The sequence below is a fragment of the Eptatretus burgeri genome, chromosome 2, assembly GCF_056783735.1.
Source record: "Eptatretus burgeri isolate ZD-2024b chromosome 2, Ebu_testis_v1, whole genome shotgun sequence".
NCBI classification, from domain to species: domain Eukaryota; kingdom Metazoa; phylum Chordata; class Myxini; order Myxiniformes; family Myxinidae; genus Eptatretus; species Eptatretus burgeri.
The window spans coordinates 58,792,521-58,806,660 of NC_140962.1; the positions used below are offsets into that span (position 1 = coordinate 58,792,521).

At 41.3% G+C, this 14,140-nt stretch overlaps 1 protein-coding gene across 5 annotated transcripts in view; it reads left to right on the plus strand.

Moving 5' to 3' along the window:
* The window catches only part of PAPOLG (poly(A) polymerase gamma), an 81,980-nt gene that overhangs the window by 12,207 nt on the left and 55,633 nt on the right, over positions 1-14,140 (plus strand). For all 5 annotated transcript variants that reach the window (XM_085869467.1, XM_085869468.1, XM_085869469.1 and 2 more), the window contains exon 7: positions 13,984-14,095. In XM_085869467.1, the coding sequence (XP_085725593.1) occupies positions 13,984-14,095 (112 nt within the window). The remainder of the gene's footprint in view (positions 1-13,983; positions 14,096-14,140) is intronic.

Consider the following 14,140-nt stretch of genomic DNA (forward strand, 5'->3'; position numbering starts at 1 on the left):
GTTGCAATTATCTGAGCTATATAAGTAGTACGTGTTTCTGCTTCATATAAGTAACCTGGGATTTTTTTTTATTTTTGGGAGCGATCACACCGGTCTGTTGACTATAAACTGCCCAAATAAAGGGATTTGTTAGAAGAACGTGTTGCACGCCTGGAACAAGATCACCCATCGCGCGGGTCGTCGAGTAATTTGGCCCAGGCTGAGCGAAGCTAATTTATTTCTGATGGGTGAAACACCCTGCAACCCATGCCTAAAGAAAACAGACTTTTTGGAATGCCAGCTGCATTTTCCATCCAATCATCGTACAAATTTGTTAAAAAAAATTCTTGATGGGTAGTAGCTTCTATGTTGAAATATTTTTCATTCGCTGAAGCGGTTGTGAAATAAAGCTGAAAAATTGAGATCCTTGGCCGACGTTCCACAACATGGTCAAGGATTGTTGTGCACGCCTATTATTGGAAATTTGTTATAATAAATAGAGGTTGTATGGCTGTATCTATGTTGCCAATATTCACTCGTCAATTGGTTATGACGCTCACCAATTTGGTGTGACTGTTTGTTTTTCCTTCATTAGTATTTGTGTCTATTGTCGCCTGGTGTTGGCTCAGTGGTTACGGTGGCTGGCTTGGGATCTTAAGGTCCTGAGTTCGAGCCCCGTTGGCTGCTGAATTAACACCAGGGGGTTGACTCAGCCTGTCATCCTTCCAAGGTCGGCGAAATGAGTACCAGTGTACTGGTCCCGGTGTATGCCCCGGTTAGAATAGGTGTACCATATCCCTGTGTGTCGTAAGTGGTGATCAGGGTTGATGTCAGGAAGGGTATCTGGCCATAAAACATTGCCTCAAGAAAAGCTAACCCCTGCTCAGCAGGGAAAAATGGCTGTAAAAAAACGGCTTTTTAAATTTTATTTTATTGGCTGCTCTTAGAGCACCCTTATTCTGGACATTTCCATCTGTCTGTCTGCGAAACTTTGGTCAAGCCTAGGGGCTAAACCACTCAACCGATTCCAATGAAATTTGGTAGGTAGGACCAATATTTCTGGGAATCGTGTGCTTTTGAATATGGGACCCCAGGCCCTAGCAACGGCCCTTTAAAGTGGTCAAAAAAAATCGAAGCTTAGAGTTCTGTGCGCAATCTATCTAGCTCCCTTCATGCCAATTTGCAGCCCAAACAAAAAATATTTGTAGGAGGATACAGGTTTTGGGCGAGTACATATCAAACATTTCAGAAACAGTTAATTGCCAATATCTCTAAGAGAAAGAGTCTGATTTTGATGAAATTTGGGTGAAATGTGTACAATGTGGCTAGCATGTACACAAAAATGAATGGTTGCTATGCACGCTTCCGTTGATAAGCAAGAGATAAATAAAATACTTTATCGTACATCGTACACTTATTGTGGACTGTACAAAAAAATCAATACCTCCGAGGGACCTGTTTTTTTTTTGTGCCCAAGGAGAATGTCTTACAGCATCATATAAAAAAAAAAATTTTTTAGCCAATAGATAAATGGAATTACCAGGGCTGCCATTTGTTAGTCTCTTTGGAAACATGCCTGAAATTTCACAAGGCGGGTTTCTGGGCGCAAACTAAGAGGGCTGTGATAATCATATTTATTGTGCTAAATTGATTGATAGCATGTACATCAATATCGGCTCGTCGCGTTGGCCAGCTTTCCATCTAGAGCGAGTAGCCATGTCGTCTACTGGCTTGTTTTCGTATGTGTCTATTGTAATGGTGTCTATCCATGTCGGCAAACAACGGTTCATCTCGGTGGTGCGACAAATCACATGCTTTCATCACCTCATGTTTCCTCACCCCTCACAGCGGTGATTGCTGTGCACCATCTTTGTCACATGCTTTCCTCACCTCGTGATTCTTCCTGGTTATTACGATGTAGATCACTGTGCTATCCTTGACAATTTTGCTTTTCTTTGACTCCCTGGACACTAACGGCCATCCGTGTTCGGTTGGCCGACACAGGTACTCCCACCGGGAAGGCAGTGGTGCCAACTAGTAGTAATGATGATTGTATTTTTATCGGTCCTTTTGTCTCTGGAGAGGAGGAGAGGTTTATTGGGTTGTGGGGAGTGGATGAAAAAAAAAAACTACACAAAGTTGTAAATAAGTTTTCAGGCACTTTTTATTTCCCCGCCGCGTGGCGGAAGGGGGTTATTGTTGTCACCCTGTCCATCCGGGCGTCAACATTTATAGCTGTAAGTGCGATAACTCATCAACTGTTCCTCATATCGATTTGAAATTTGGGTCACATGTACCACCTGAAAAGGAAGAACCCTATTGATTTTGGGCATGGCCGGATCCAAGATAGCCGACTGGGGCGGCGTCAACATTTATAGTTGTGAGTGCGATAACTCATAAACTGTTCCCCATATCGATTTGAAATTTGGGTCACATGTACCACCTGAAAAGGAAGAACCCTATTGATTTTGGGCGTGGCCGGATCCAAGATGGCCGACTGGGGCGGCCATCTTTAAAAAATGTTTTTTGTAATAAATGGAAAACTGCGTATCTGATTTCAATTATTTTTGGTTACTACATTCCTCACCCCTGGGGAACTTTTTCGAGATGATGACCAAATGGTGTCTTGTTTCCAATTCACCTCCCTCATTATCTGGAATATGTATGACCTTTTTCATTCAATGGCGGGGGATTCCCCATCTCTGGTATATTTAAAAGTTGAACTGTCATTTATATTTCTCATTTAAATTGAGAGTTTCTTCCATATCCTTGAGGCAATTAGTTGAAAGGAACCTTTTTGTGGAATATATATATATATATATATACACACACACACACACACACACACACACACACACACACACACACACACACATACACACACACACACACACACACACACACACACACACACACATATACACACACAGACACACACACACATATACACACACATACACATATACACACATACACACACACACACACACACACACACACACACACATACACACATACACACATACACACATACACACATACACACATACACACATACACACATACACACATACACACATACACACATACACACATACACACATACACACATACACACATACACACATACACACATACACACATACACACATACACACATACACACATACACACACACATACACACATACACACATACACACATACACACATACACACATACACACATACACACATACACACATACACACATACACACACACATACACACATACATACACACATACACACATACATACACACATACACACATACACACATACACACACATACATACACACACATACACACACATACATACACACATACACACACACATACACACATACATACACACATACATACACACATACATACACACGGAGCTGCTGTATAACGAAGTGAGTCAGGTGTTCCCTGCTGTGAAAAAACTAGAAGAGATTGAGCGTAAATATAAAGAAATCTGACTTGTCGACTTTGCTGGTCTTCACCAGGTCGCCAGGTTAAGCAGTTTCTCAAGTCTGTTGGAGCAACACTTCTTTCCACAATATTATGTGTTTTGTCCCCTTCTCCTGTATATATGTGCAAGTTGTGCGGAGAAAAGGGTGTAAAACTTGCAAGTTGTGTCGTGTCGGATATGGAATCAAGTACCGAAATGAATGGGTTTCACTAACCATCATAGAGAATGGTCACATGTAAATGGCATTGTCATTATTGCATGAAGATATTGCCATTTTTACATGCATCATTATTGCATTGCATGGAGATAAGGTTGAAAGATGAGGTTTATCTTACCTTCTGCGGATGACCTCTGATAGGCCGGCACACGTTGGCGCTCTCTACTTCCTTGTTTCACTTTCAATCTATCGTTTCCACGAATTGGCGGAGAGAAGGTTTGAAATCGCTCTAAAACAACCTATCAGAGCTAGTTGAAAGCAAGCCACTTAAACTGTGCAATGTCTACAATACCAAGTACTGAAATCAATGGGGTGGAATGGTCAATCGCCAAGCGTAATACAGAAATAGAGTAACGATGTCCTTTTTATAAGGTATTAGATAGATAGATGAATGGATCAATTGTGAGAAAATAACTGTTTAAAACCCGAGTTAGGTGTGTCGTGGTTAAAAAAAGAAAAAGAAGATCCTATAATGTTTTGTGGCGATTAACCTTGTGAGCTCAGCAGATTAGCGTCTCAAACAAATGATGACTCATTCACTTTTATACAGAAGATAACATCGCTCCAACTTCCTATTGAAATGAAATAACATCCTAAAGGAAAGTGGATCACACAAAAAGGTGAAACAATTCAAACATGGGCGAGACAGCTTGGAGCAAGTGTGCGTACCTCTTGGCCATCCTGCCGTGTTGTGGGGATTCATTGCTTTGCAGCCACTGAAAACTTTTTTTTTCCCGCGTCTCCATTGAATTCGTAGTTCACTTGCCCTTTTGCTTTACTCATTCTAATCCTCTAATTTAATTTATTTTGCTTTCCTAACTAGAGGGATGTCCCCGCAGAGAACCGAGCCTTGGTCACCACGGCCACTGCTCACGCCGCGGGAGCCTTTATTTGCTTAATTATTTTTGTTGCACTCAATGAAGTTACCCTTTTGGAAAAATAGTACACAAACAGAACAGCAGAAAAAGTTGTTTAATGCTTTGGCAATTTCACATTTTCTTGTGTAAATATGAAGGAGGGTGCACGGCTTTGCTTAAAAAGCTTTTAAGTGACCTGCTTCTACATTTGTGTTTTTATTTTTAAACACTTCAGGACTGGTCTTCTATATCCACCTGGGAAATTGGGAATCAGCCAAAGTCATAGCATTACATAAGCTAGATGGTATTCATGGAATACTTACCCCACGTAGTCTTGAGAAGGACTTGATGTGAGTGAGCTCTTCTGGCGGCAAATTTGTAATAATTTCATTTTTTTTCTTTTTTATGTTTTTTAAAAAAAAATTCAAATCAAATGGACGACCAAATCAAAAAGGAATTGCATTAGTCATCAGAAGGAACCCCAAAAAGCCAAGATGAAGTCATCAGGAGGAACCTGGATGGGACTCTGGTTTTCAACTACTGCTCCTCTACCCTCAAACACATCCAGGCACAGTCAAGTGAGCCTCATTCATGGGTGTATATGCACATCACATTGGAATGGCATTTATATTCGTTTACCTCGTGTTGACATTTTATTTTGTCATGTTAACAGTGCAGTATTAATTTGTGATTGGAATAGAAATATGGAGATTGAGTTTAAAGAAGACTGAGGGAATTGTAAAAGGGGGTGGTGAAAAGGAAAAGGCGAGGTTTCCCCACAAAATGGAAGGCTGTGATGTTCAATCATCCCTCATGGGTGATTTATAATTGCTGCAGTAGACTGCTTGAGTCATCAGCAAGACAGGAATGGCTATATTTATCCTTTAGTCGAATTCCTTTTCAATCTTCTCACAAAAGGTCAATGAGAACTTGCGTGCCATTGCGATCTGCAGCGGCATCATTTTGCCTTTCATGTTACAAGAGGTAAATATTCTTGAGCTCGGTTTTCCGGAACCGGGTTCAACCGGAAGAAACGAGTGGGTTGTTCAATTGCGGGTGGAATAAAGGATTGACTCTGATTCCGAATACCTCAGACACCTTTTCCTTCCATGCTAAATATCCGCCTGCTTGGCATTTTGCGTGTGAACGACCGCCATTTGTTGGTGTCTATCTTGCGCATTCCACTCGACAGATCTTTTGTACCTGGTGGTGTGTTGAAAGAAAAGGGCAACCCTTATCATGGAGTTTCGCTGGTAACGATTCTTCCCTTGATATTGGCACTTTCGTGTGGCTCGTGTGTAAAGAGCTCTTTTTTTTGCCTTTGTGGTACCTTGCATGTCCCGTGTTGACTTACACGGGTTGGTGAAGCTCGTCTGAAGAGTCCGGAGTCGATTTCTTCTTGGATCCCCCTTCAACATTCTTGCCTTCAGCCTTGCCAGGTTCTCGAGGGCAATTCAGCCAAGTAACTCGGTAACTTACCATTCTCTACCGAGATGACCTAATAAAGCCGGACCAAATGTCCGTCCGTCAATTTTTCTTTCCGATCTTGATGAAACTTAGTATGTGGGTAGAGGTCGATGAGTGTTGCACAACGATCTAACTTTTGTCCGGGTTCAAGGTCAGGGACGAGGTCACGTAAGTTATAAAAATCGCCATTTTCAAAACCTATCTAGTCTGCCATTCTACAAGATATTTGGCAACTGTTTATTGATTATGATAGTAAAAATATTATCTTGTATCTAACCGGACAGATTTTTTGAATTTCCTTCCCGTTTGATCGTCACGTGATCTGGAAGATGGCCAAAAACGCCGATGTGTTTCGCAAAGAAGGAAGGAAGGAGAAATGAAATATAAATATAAAACACATTTTTAGCCTTTTATATTTATACATTTTCTGCCGAAGGTGCAAAAGTTTCAAAACCCCAAATGTAAACGTCGGCATTTATTTTCAAAATATAATTTCGTGAGCGCGTGCCAAAATGCCGAGTCATCTTTAGCCAAACTGTGTAGTAGAACTGCGCAGTAGTCCGGTCATGGCATCTGAGCAGTGGCCAGCGTAGTTCAGATTGACTGGTTTCTGGGGCGAAGGTGATTGTTAAGAAGTATGTCGGCGGTATAAATTCGAGTGACTGTATTGGTGATTTAATCACGCAACATCTTGACAACGAATATTCTGGCCAAATGATTGCATCAATTCAGTGCATCAGCCAGCACGATTCGCAGGCTCCTCTCGATCGTGCCGATATCTAACATAATCACCGGCACACATAGGGCTGCAGGCTGTGGGGCGAGGCCACGGATCCCAGATGAGGGGATAAGTGATAAATTATGCTACATGCTTCGGGCTTTCTGATTAATATATCAATGAGTACATTCCATAATAAATGAATTAATAATTAATGAATCTGGCATACAAAAAGTTTTTTCATACCTGACATGTTACTTTGTGCAGTGTCACGAAACTTCTGTGGAATTAATAATTAATGAATTTGCTCGCTCTAACGATTTTTCAAACCTCAATATCTCTATAAATACTTGACCAATTTTCATTCTGAAAGTTGCATTATAATCAGTGAAGAATAATCTACAGGATTATCATAATCTCCAAGAGCTAAGCCTTTTTTTTCGTTTTTTTTCTACAACCGGAAGTGAAATGTCCCCAGAGAGTGGACGGACTGGAAAACCATGTATTGCACTTACTGGTGATTTTGATGTGCTAATCCGGGTACTAAATGAACAATACATATTTATTTATTATGTCATTAGTAGTATTATCCTCCTGTATCTCTGAACTATTTCAATCTAAACGGTTAGTTTGGACTGTTTTGCGGTTACCTGAACTGAACATTGAGAACTTGTGGTATTATAGAGATGACCGTCACCCCCACACGGGGGTAATTTTTTTTTTTGTTACAATACGGACAGGATCACCCCCAAAATGCATATTTATGACATCAATTTTTCAAATAATTTTGAAGTTTCACTTTGATGCAGCGGTGTGTTTTTTATTTATTTTAATTTTAAAGTGTCCTTCAATCTCATATGGCTGTCAAATCATGCGACTTATCAATATCAAAATGGATCAGGCATTGCGTGGTGGAGGTATGCGCTCTCCCGAATGCCCTTTTAGTTATCGATTGTATTCTCTCTCTCTCTAATTGGGAGCTAGTGCAATTGCCATAAGGTGGGGCCATTTAGATTGCTGAAAGGTCAGGTGAGTGTGCTTCTACACTTTCTCTAATCGATACAAATCCTGTTTCGTGATTCTACCAAGAAAAAAAAAATACAGCACCATAATAGTCTGGAGAGCATGAGTGCATGGACAACATTATGAGAAGTATTGCTCGTCATATACAACAGACCCTCCCCGTTCATGGGGGTTATTTATGTTCTTGAAAACCCCACGTTGTGCAAAACTGCGATGCGCAAAGTTAAGACCTCATGGGAAAAAGAGGGTTGGGGGAACGACAATTTATCGACTTTTTTGCCTAAACTTTAAAAAAGAAAAAGCACTTAAAAGAACTTCCTTTTGATGATTATGATTATGGAGGGCGTTGTCGGTTATTGAGGTGACGTCGACATCACTGATGTCAGGGTCATCAGACTTTGTGAATGACGTGATCTTTATCTGCTTTGCCTTGTTCTGCATGTCCTTATAGACCTAAGTATATGCTGTCATTACCGCATTCATCTTGCACTTTATTATTATTATTATTATTATTAATACACAATTTCAAGGCTCGTATAAGAGCAAAAACACAACAGATAATAATGGTAGCAGGAGACAAGTGGGACAGGTGAGGGAAGCGCAAAACGGGAATAGACATGATCTGTGGAAGGGAGAGGGATGGGGTGGGTACATGGGATAAACAAGATAGGACACTACAGGGACTTTCAGGAAGAAAAGCAGGGAATGTTAAGGAGGTAGGTTTGGGGTGGATTAATGGGGGTAGAAAAGATGATGGGTTTGGATGGGGGAAGATAAGAGATGGTGGTGAGCAGCTATTTTGAAGACCTGGAGGGAAGATGGGAATTGAAGTGTGTGGGAGTTTTTTTTTTTTTTTCCAAAGGTGGGGGAAGAGAGGAATGAAAGAATGAAGGTGAGCAGTGATTCTTGATTTTGGTCGTTCAACCAGAAGGAGGTTGATGGCTGACCTTGAGCACCCTTTGGAAATATGGGTGGGACAGATAGCAGACAGAGCAGGGTGTATTGGGGGGGGGGGCGATGCTGGTGAGGAGAATGTGGAAGAGAGAAAGACCACCGACCTGCCTGCGGTGAGAGGGTGAGAGACCCAAAGACTCAGCCTCATCGTGGGAGATGCCATTGATTTTAATGCCTTGGTTTCCACAGCAGGAAACCGAGAGAGGTGAGAGGTGGGAGCACCAGCCTCGAGGGGAGAGCAGTAAATCATTAGGCTGTGGATGAAAGCTTTGTATGTGGTCAGGAGCTCAGGTGTGCCAAAGAAGGGCTTTGCATGACGGAGGATGCCGAGTCGGTGACTGGCTTTGGAGTCCAGCTTGGAGATGTGGCTTTCCCAGGAAAGATCATGGCAAATGGTGAGGTCCAAAAGTTTGAATGAAAGGACTTCTTAAAGAGGATTGTTGAGAAAGTAGATGAGGGTGAGGGTGAGTTTCCAGACGGTTCTTTCGGAGAGACATAGTGAGATTTGTCAGGATTGAAAGACTTGTTCCATGTGTTGGACCAGCTTTTGATTTTTATCCAAATCTGCAGAGTGAAGAGGCTGCTGCTTGCCGATCTGAGGGATGACAGGTGGTAAGGCAGAGGGAGAAGTCATCAGCAACGAGATTAAAAGGATTTTCCAGTCGGAGATATTTATGAAAACGAGAAAAAGCACTGGGCCCAGAACAGTGCCTTGAGGAAATCCAGCCTGGACAGGAAGAGGGGTTGAGAGAATTCCATATAGGGCCACACGTTGACTGCGACAGGAGAGGAAGTCTGTGAGCCATGAGTGGAGATGTCCTTGGATACCATCGGAAGAGTTCGGTGAGTATGGTGGGGTGCCAGACTGGATTGAAAGTACATGATATGTCGAAGGAGATGGCTCTATGTCTGGCATTGAGAATCTACATCCATTGTTGGGAAAGCAGTAGCAGCAAGTCCAGGGTAGAGTGACCTGGTCTCAATCCAAATTGATTGGGCCATTGGAGAAGAGGAAGGATTTAATGTCGGAAGCGATGATGGATTCGATGGTAGGGAGAGATGTTAACAGTGTGTGGGGGATTACAGAATAGCTCAGGGAGAGTGCCGGATGAAGAGGAGAAAAGGCTTGGTGGTGATGGGACGAGGCACAGTGGGGAGTGATAAGAGAGGGGGCAGAGGGAAGTTGAAGATTGGATGAGATTGAAGAGGGAGGGCAGGGGAAGGAGGCAGCTTGGTGGATGTGAGTGTGGGGCAACTTTGAGAAGGGGCAGTGAGGTGAGGTGAGGTGGGGTGGGGGGGAGAGGTGTGAGAGGGCAGAGATGAGGGGGGAGTTTTTGAGAAAGGTGAGTGGGAAGAGTGTGAAGGATGCTATTTTGAGGGAGGGGTGAGAGGGAAGCTTTTCCATGAAGATAAGTGAAAACCCCAAGATATGTACCTCATTTGACTTCATCCCAAGTGTTCTTTTTCACATCCCTCATCTTTATCTTATTTTCCCCGCCTCGCTTCAAAACGAGCATATTTTCGCTCGTGTGGGGGGGGCGGGGGGGGGGGTAAATGAAGTTGTTCTGCCTCTAAATTCCTTCCTTTGTTTATTCTTTATTTCTTCCTTTTTCGCTATCTCCAAACTGAACCATCATTCCTCATAAATGAATTGTTTTGCTTCTTTAAAAGCTTTTAATAACATTTTGTAATGTTTCATTTGTGTGATTTCACTGAAACCCGACATGTTCTTCTTTCTTCCTTGCTGTTGTTTTTGTTGTCAGACACTGCTCTTCGGACTGTGTTGGCGGACACTTCGACACTTCTCTCCCCCCACCCCCTCACTGTAATTCAAAGATTAGTGAAAAACGATTTATTTGTTAGTCTGCGGAATGATATCGAAAGAGCAACCGGGTGGTGCAACTGAGATACGGGCTTGTGTATTCTTCCACGATAGTGGGACCCATGCCACGATAGTGGGACCCATGCCACGATTGGCAAATTTTACTACAATAATTCAACCCCAATGGAGTGAAACCACAAGGTGGGCCTGCTGTACTTCCTGATGCAATTAAAATTACAGATCTGACACTTAAGAGATCGGCACAATGGTGTAACTTGATCAGACATCTTCATGTCCTGATCAAACTTCACTCCCAAATTTTGGAAAGTATGGAAATGAGGGACCTCCTGACTGTTAAAACTGAAAGGATATTTGCAAAGCTGTTTATACTGGTTTGATAAAGAATTCGCTTTCACGAGAATTCAGCTTCAACTTCCTCCATATCATCCATGTCTCCATGTCTTCGAAAGTGAATGAATATCTCATGGCTGGAAATGCTGATTGATTTGCCCAATACCACAAATAAAGTATGTGAACAATTTTGGACCAAGACTGCTGGTATATTTATTATTTTATTTTTGTAAGAGCTGCTTTGTGTTTCTTCATTCACCATTTCTCCTTCAGTGTCTGTCCAGGCCAATATGTATTGCATCAAATTAGCTGTTACTTTTGTCAACTTTAGTTGGAGTACAAAGCGGCCGTGGACGCACTTTGCATTTTGGGATGCTTTCAAAGTCGATTGTTAACCTCTGCCATCTTTGAAGATGGATGGAGGTTACTGTTTTCACCCTTCTGTTTGTTTGTTTGTGAACAGTATTACGGAAAAACTCCTCGACGGATTTCGACGAAACTTGGTGGGGGGGGGGGGGTTAGGTATGGTCCAAGGATCATGCCATTAAATTTTGGACTTGTTCCCCCCCCAAAAAAAAATATTGAGAAAAAAATTTTTTTTTTGCACTTCTACGTTTTAAGTGATTTCCAACCCCCCCCTCCCCAAAAAATTGTTACCCCCCCAAAAAACAATTGTTAGAGAATTTTTTTTTTTTTTTTTGCATTTCTACATATTTTAAGTGATTTCCAACCCCTCCCCAAAAAAATTGTTTGAGAAAAAAGAATTTTTTTTTTTGCATTTCTACATGTTTTAAGTGATTTCCAACCCCCCCCCCCCAAAAAAAAATTTGTTGGAGAAAAGAACTATAACTCAGCACTGTTGACATCATATTTAATGAATATTCGCTTGAATGAATATTGAATTCATTGAATCAATATGACATCATATTGAATGAATATTCGCATCATATTTAATGAACATAAAGATATAAGGTTCGCTTGAGTGACCCAGCAGTATTGGCGGCGGAGGTTTTGCACTCTCCTGAGTGCTCCCCCTCTTTAACCTCCGCCATTTTCGAAGATGGATGGAGGTTACTGTTTTCACCCCTTTTCTGTTTGTTTGTTTGTTATCTTGCCAAAACAAAGTTTGTTAGTTAGTTATATGTTAGTCAGCTTTTATTTTATTTTATTTTATTTTTTTTGTCTGCAATCACGTAAAAAAATTCTGCAGAGCACAGTTATCATTGGAAATTTTTGTAACTTCGCATATCAGCGGCCTATAGAGGTCCCTTTCAGCGCACAAAATTTTGAAGGTCAAGGTCACTTTGTCGCAAATCAGGGGAGTCGACAAAACCCTTATTTTTTTGATCGGATCGTCTTCAAACTTCATGGAAATATAGTTCATGGTCTGGCGCTCAGCTGATTAATTTTTGGTGGTGATTGGCCTTGACCTTCATATGTTTTATTTATTTATTTATTTATTTATTTTTTTGTCTACAATCACGTATAAATCACTGCAGAGCACAGTTATCATTGGAAATTTTTGTAACTTCGCATATCAGAGGCCTATAGAGGTCCCTTTCAGCGCATAAAATTTTGAAGGTCAAAGGTCAAGGTCACTTTGTCGCAAATCAGGGGAGTCGACGAAACCCTTTTTTTTGGGTAATTTTAATCGAATCGTCTCCAAATTTTATGGGAATGTAGTATATGGTCTGGCGCTCAGCTGATTAGTTTTTGGTGGCGATTGGCCTTGATCTTCATGGTTAGCGCCTGAGGTCAAACATATTTGACCCCAAGGTCAAATTTTCAAGTTTTCAGGAACCATATCGTGTAGTACCTCAAATTGAACATCTCGATGAGTGCTTTCTCGATGTCAAGCTTGAGACATTATGACGTCATTTGGTGACGTTATGAGGCAAACGCATATTTTTCATGGTTACTCTGTAGAACGATTCTCATCGGAATCTCTCGTAGGCAGATATTCCTCAAGCAGTCGCTCCTGGTGGATAGCAGCTCTGTTCACCTCAGTGTGACCTTAAAGAAGTCACACGTGGTCACCTTTTGGCAAGATACGGGTCACCCTGCGGGTCACATTGGTTTTTATTTGTTTGTTATCTTGCCAAAACAAAGTTTTTGCAAGATATGTTAGTCAGCTTGTTTGTTTGTTTGTTTGTTTGTGAACAGTATTACGGAAAAACTCCTCGACGGATTTCGACGAAACTTGGTGGGGGGGGGGGGGTTCGGTTTGGTCCAAGGATCATGCCATTAAATTTTGGACTTGGTCCCCCCCCCAAAAGAAAAGTTAGAAAAGAATTTTTTTTTTGCATTTCTTCATGTTTTAAGTGATTTCCAACCCCCCCCCCCAAAAAAATTGTTACCCCCCAAAAAAAATTGTTGGAGAAATTTTTTTTTTGCGTTTCTACATATTTTAAGTGATTTCCAACCCCCCCAAAAAAAAAGGAAATGTTTTTTTTTGCATTTCTACATGTTTTAAGTGATTTCCAACCCCTCCAAAAAATTTTTTTAGAGGAAAAATAAATTTTTTGCAACTTTTTTTTCAACAATTCCGATTTTTTTTTTTTTTTTTTTTTTTTTTGCATTTTTACATGTTTTAAGTGATTTCCAACCCCCCCCCCCCAAAAAAAAATGTTGGAGAAAAGAACTATAACTCTCAGCACTGACATATTTAATGAATAAGATATAAGGTTCACTTGAGTAACCTAGCAGTATTGGTGGCGGAGTTTTTGCACTCCCGAGTGCTCCCCCTCTAGTTGCTTTTGTGCTTCCAAACAGGTTTGTGATCTGCCGCATGTTCAGGTTAGAATTGGCTTGCTCTTTGCATCAAGTTTAGGAATGACATATTTCTTGCTTAGTTCCACAACATTGTGTGCGTTTCCTTCTCCACCATTGTGGTGAATGTTGTGTGAATTTCGCGACACTATTCCTCGTATTGTTAGCTTCAACCCTTGTTTATCCATCACATGCTTTGTTGGCTGATCGTGTCGAGATGATGGTCAAATTGAGAACCAAATGATTTTCTTTTTGCTTGTTTAATATTTGATAAAATTCCGCTTGTAATTTTTAAGCATGCTAATGTTCTCATTTTTTTTTTTCTCAGATTGACGTGCTGTTTGCAAGGTTGGCACTCCAGGTTATTCCAGACAACCTCGACTTGAGGGATAATTCTTTGCTCAAGAACCTGGATATTCGCTGCATTCGTAGTCTGAATGGTATGCTTGGCGTGCAGACATCTCAACCCACCCATTTCCTTGGTC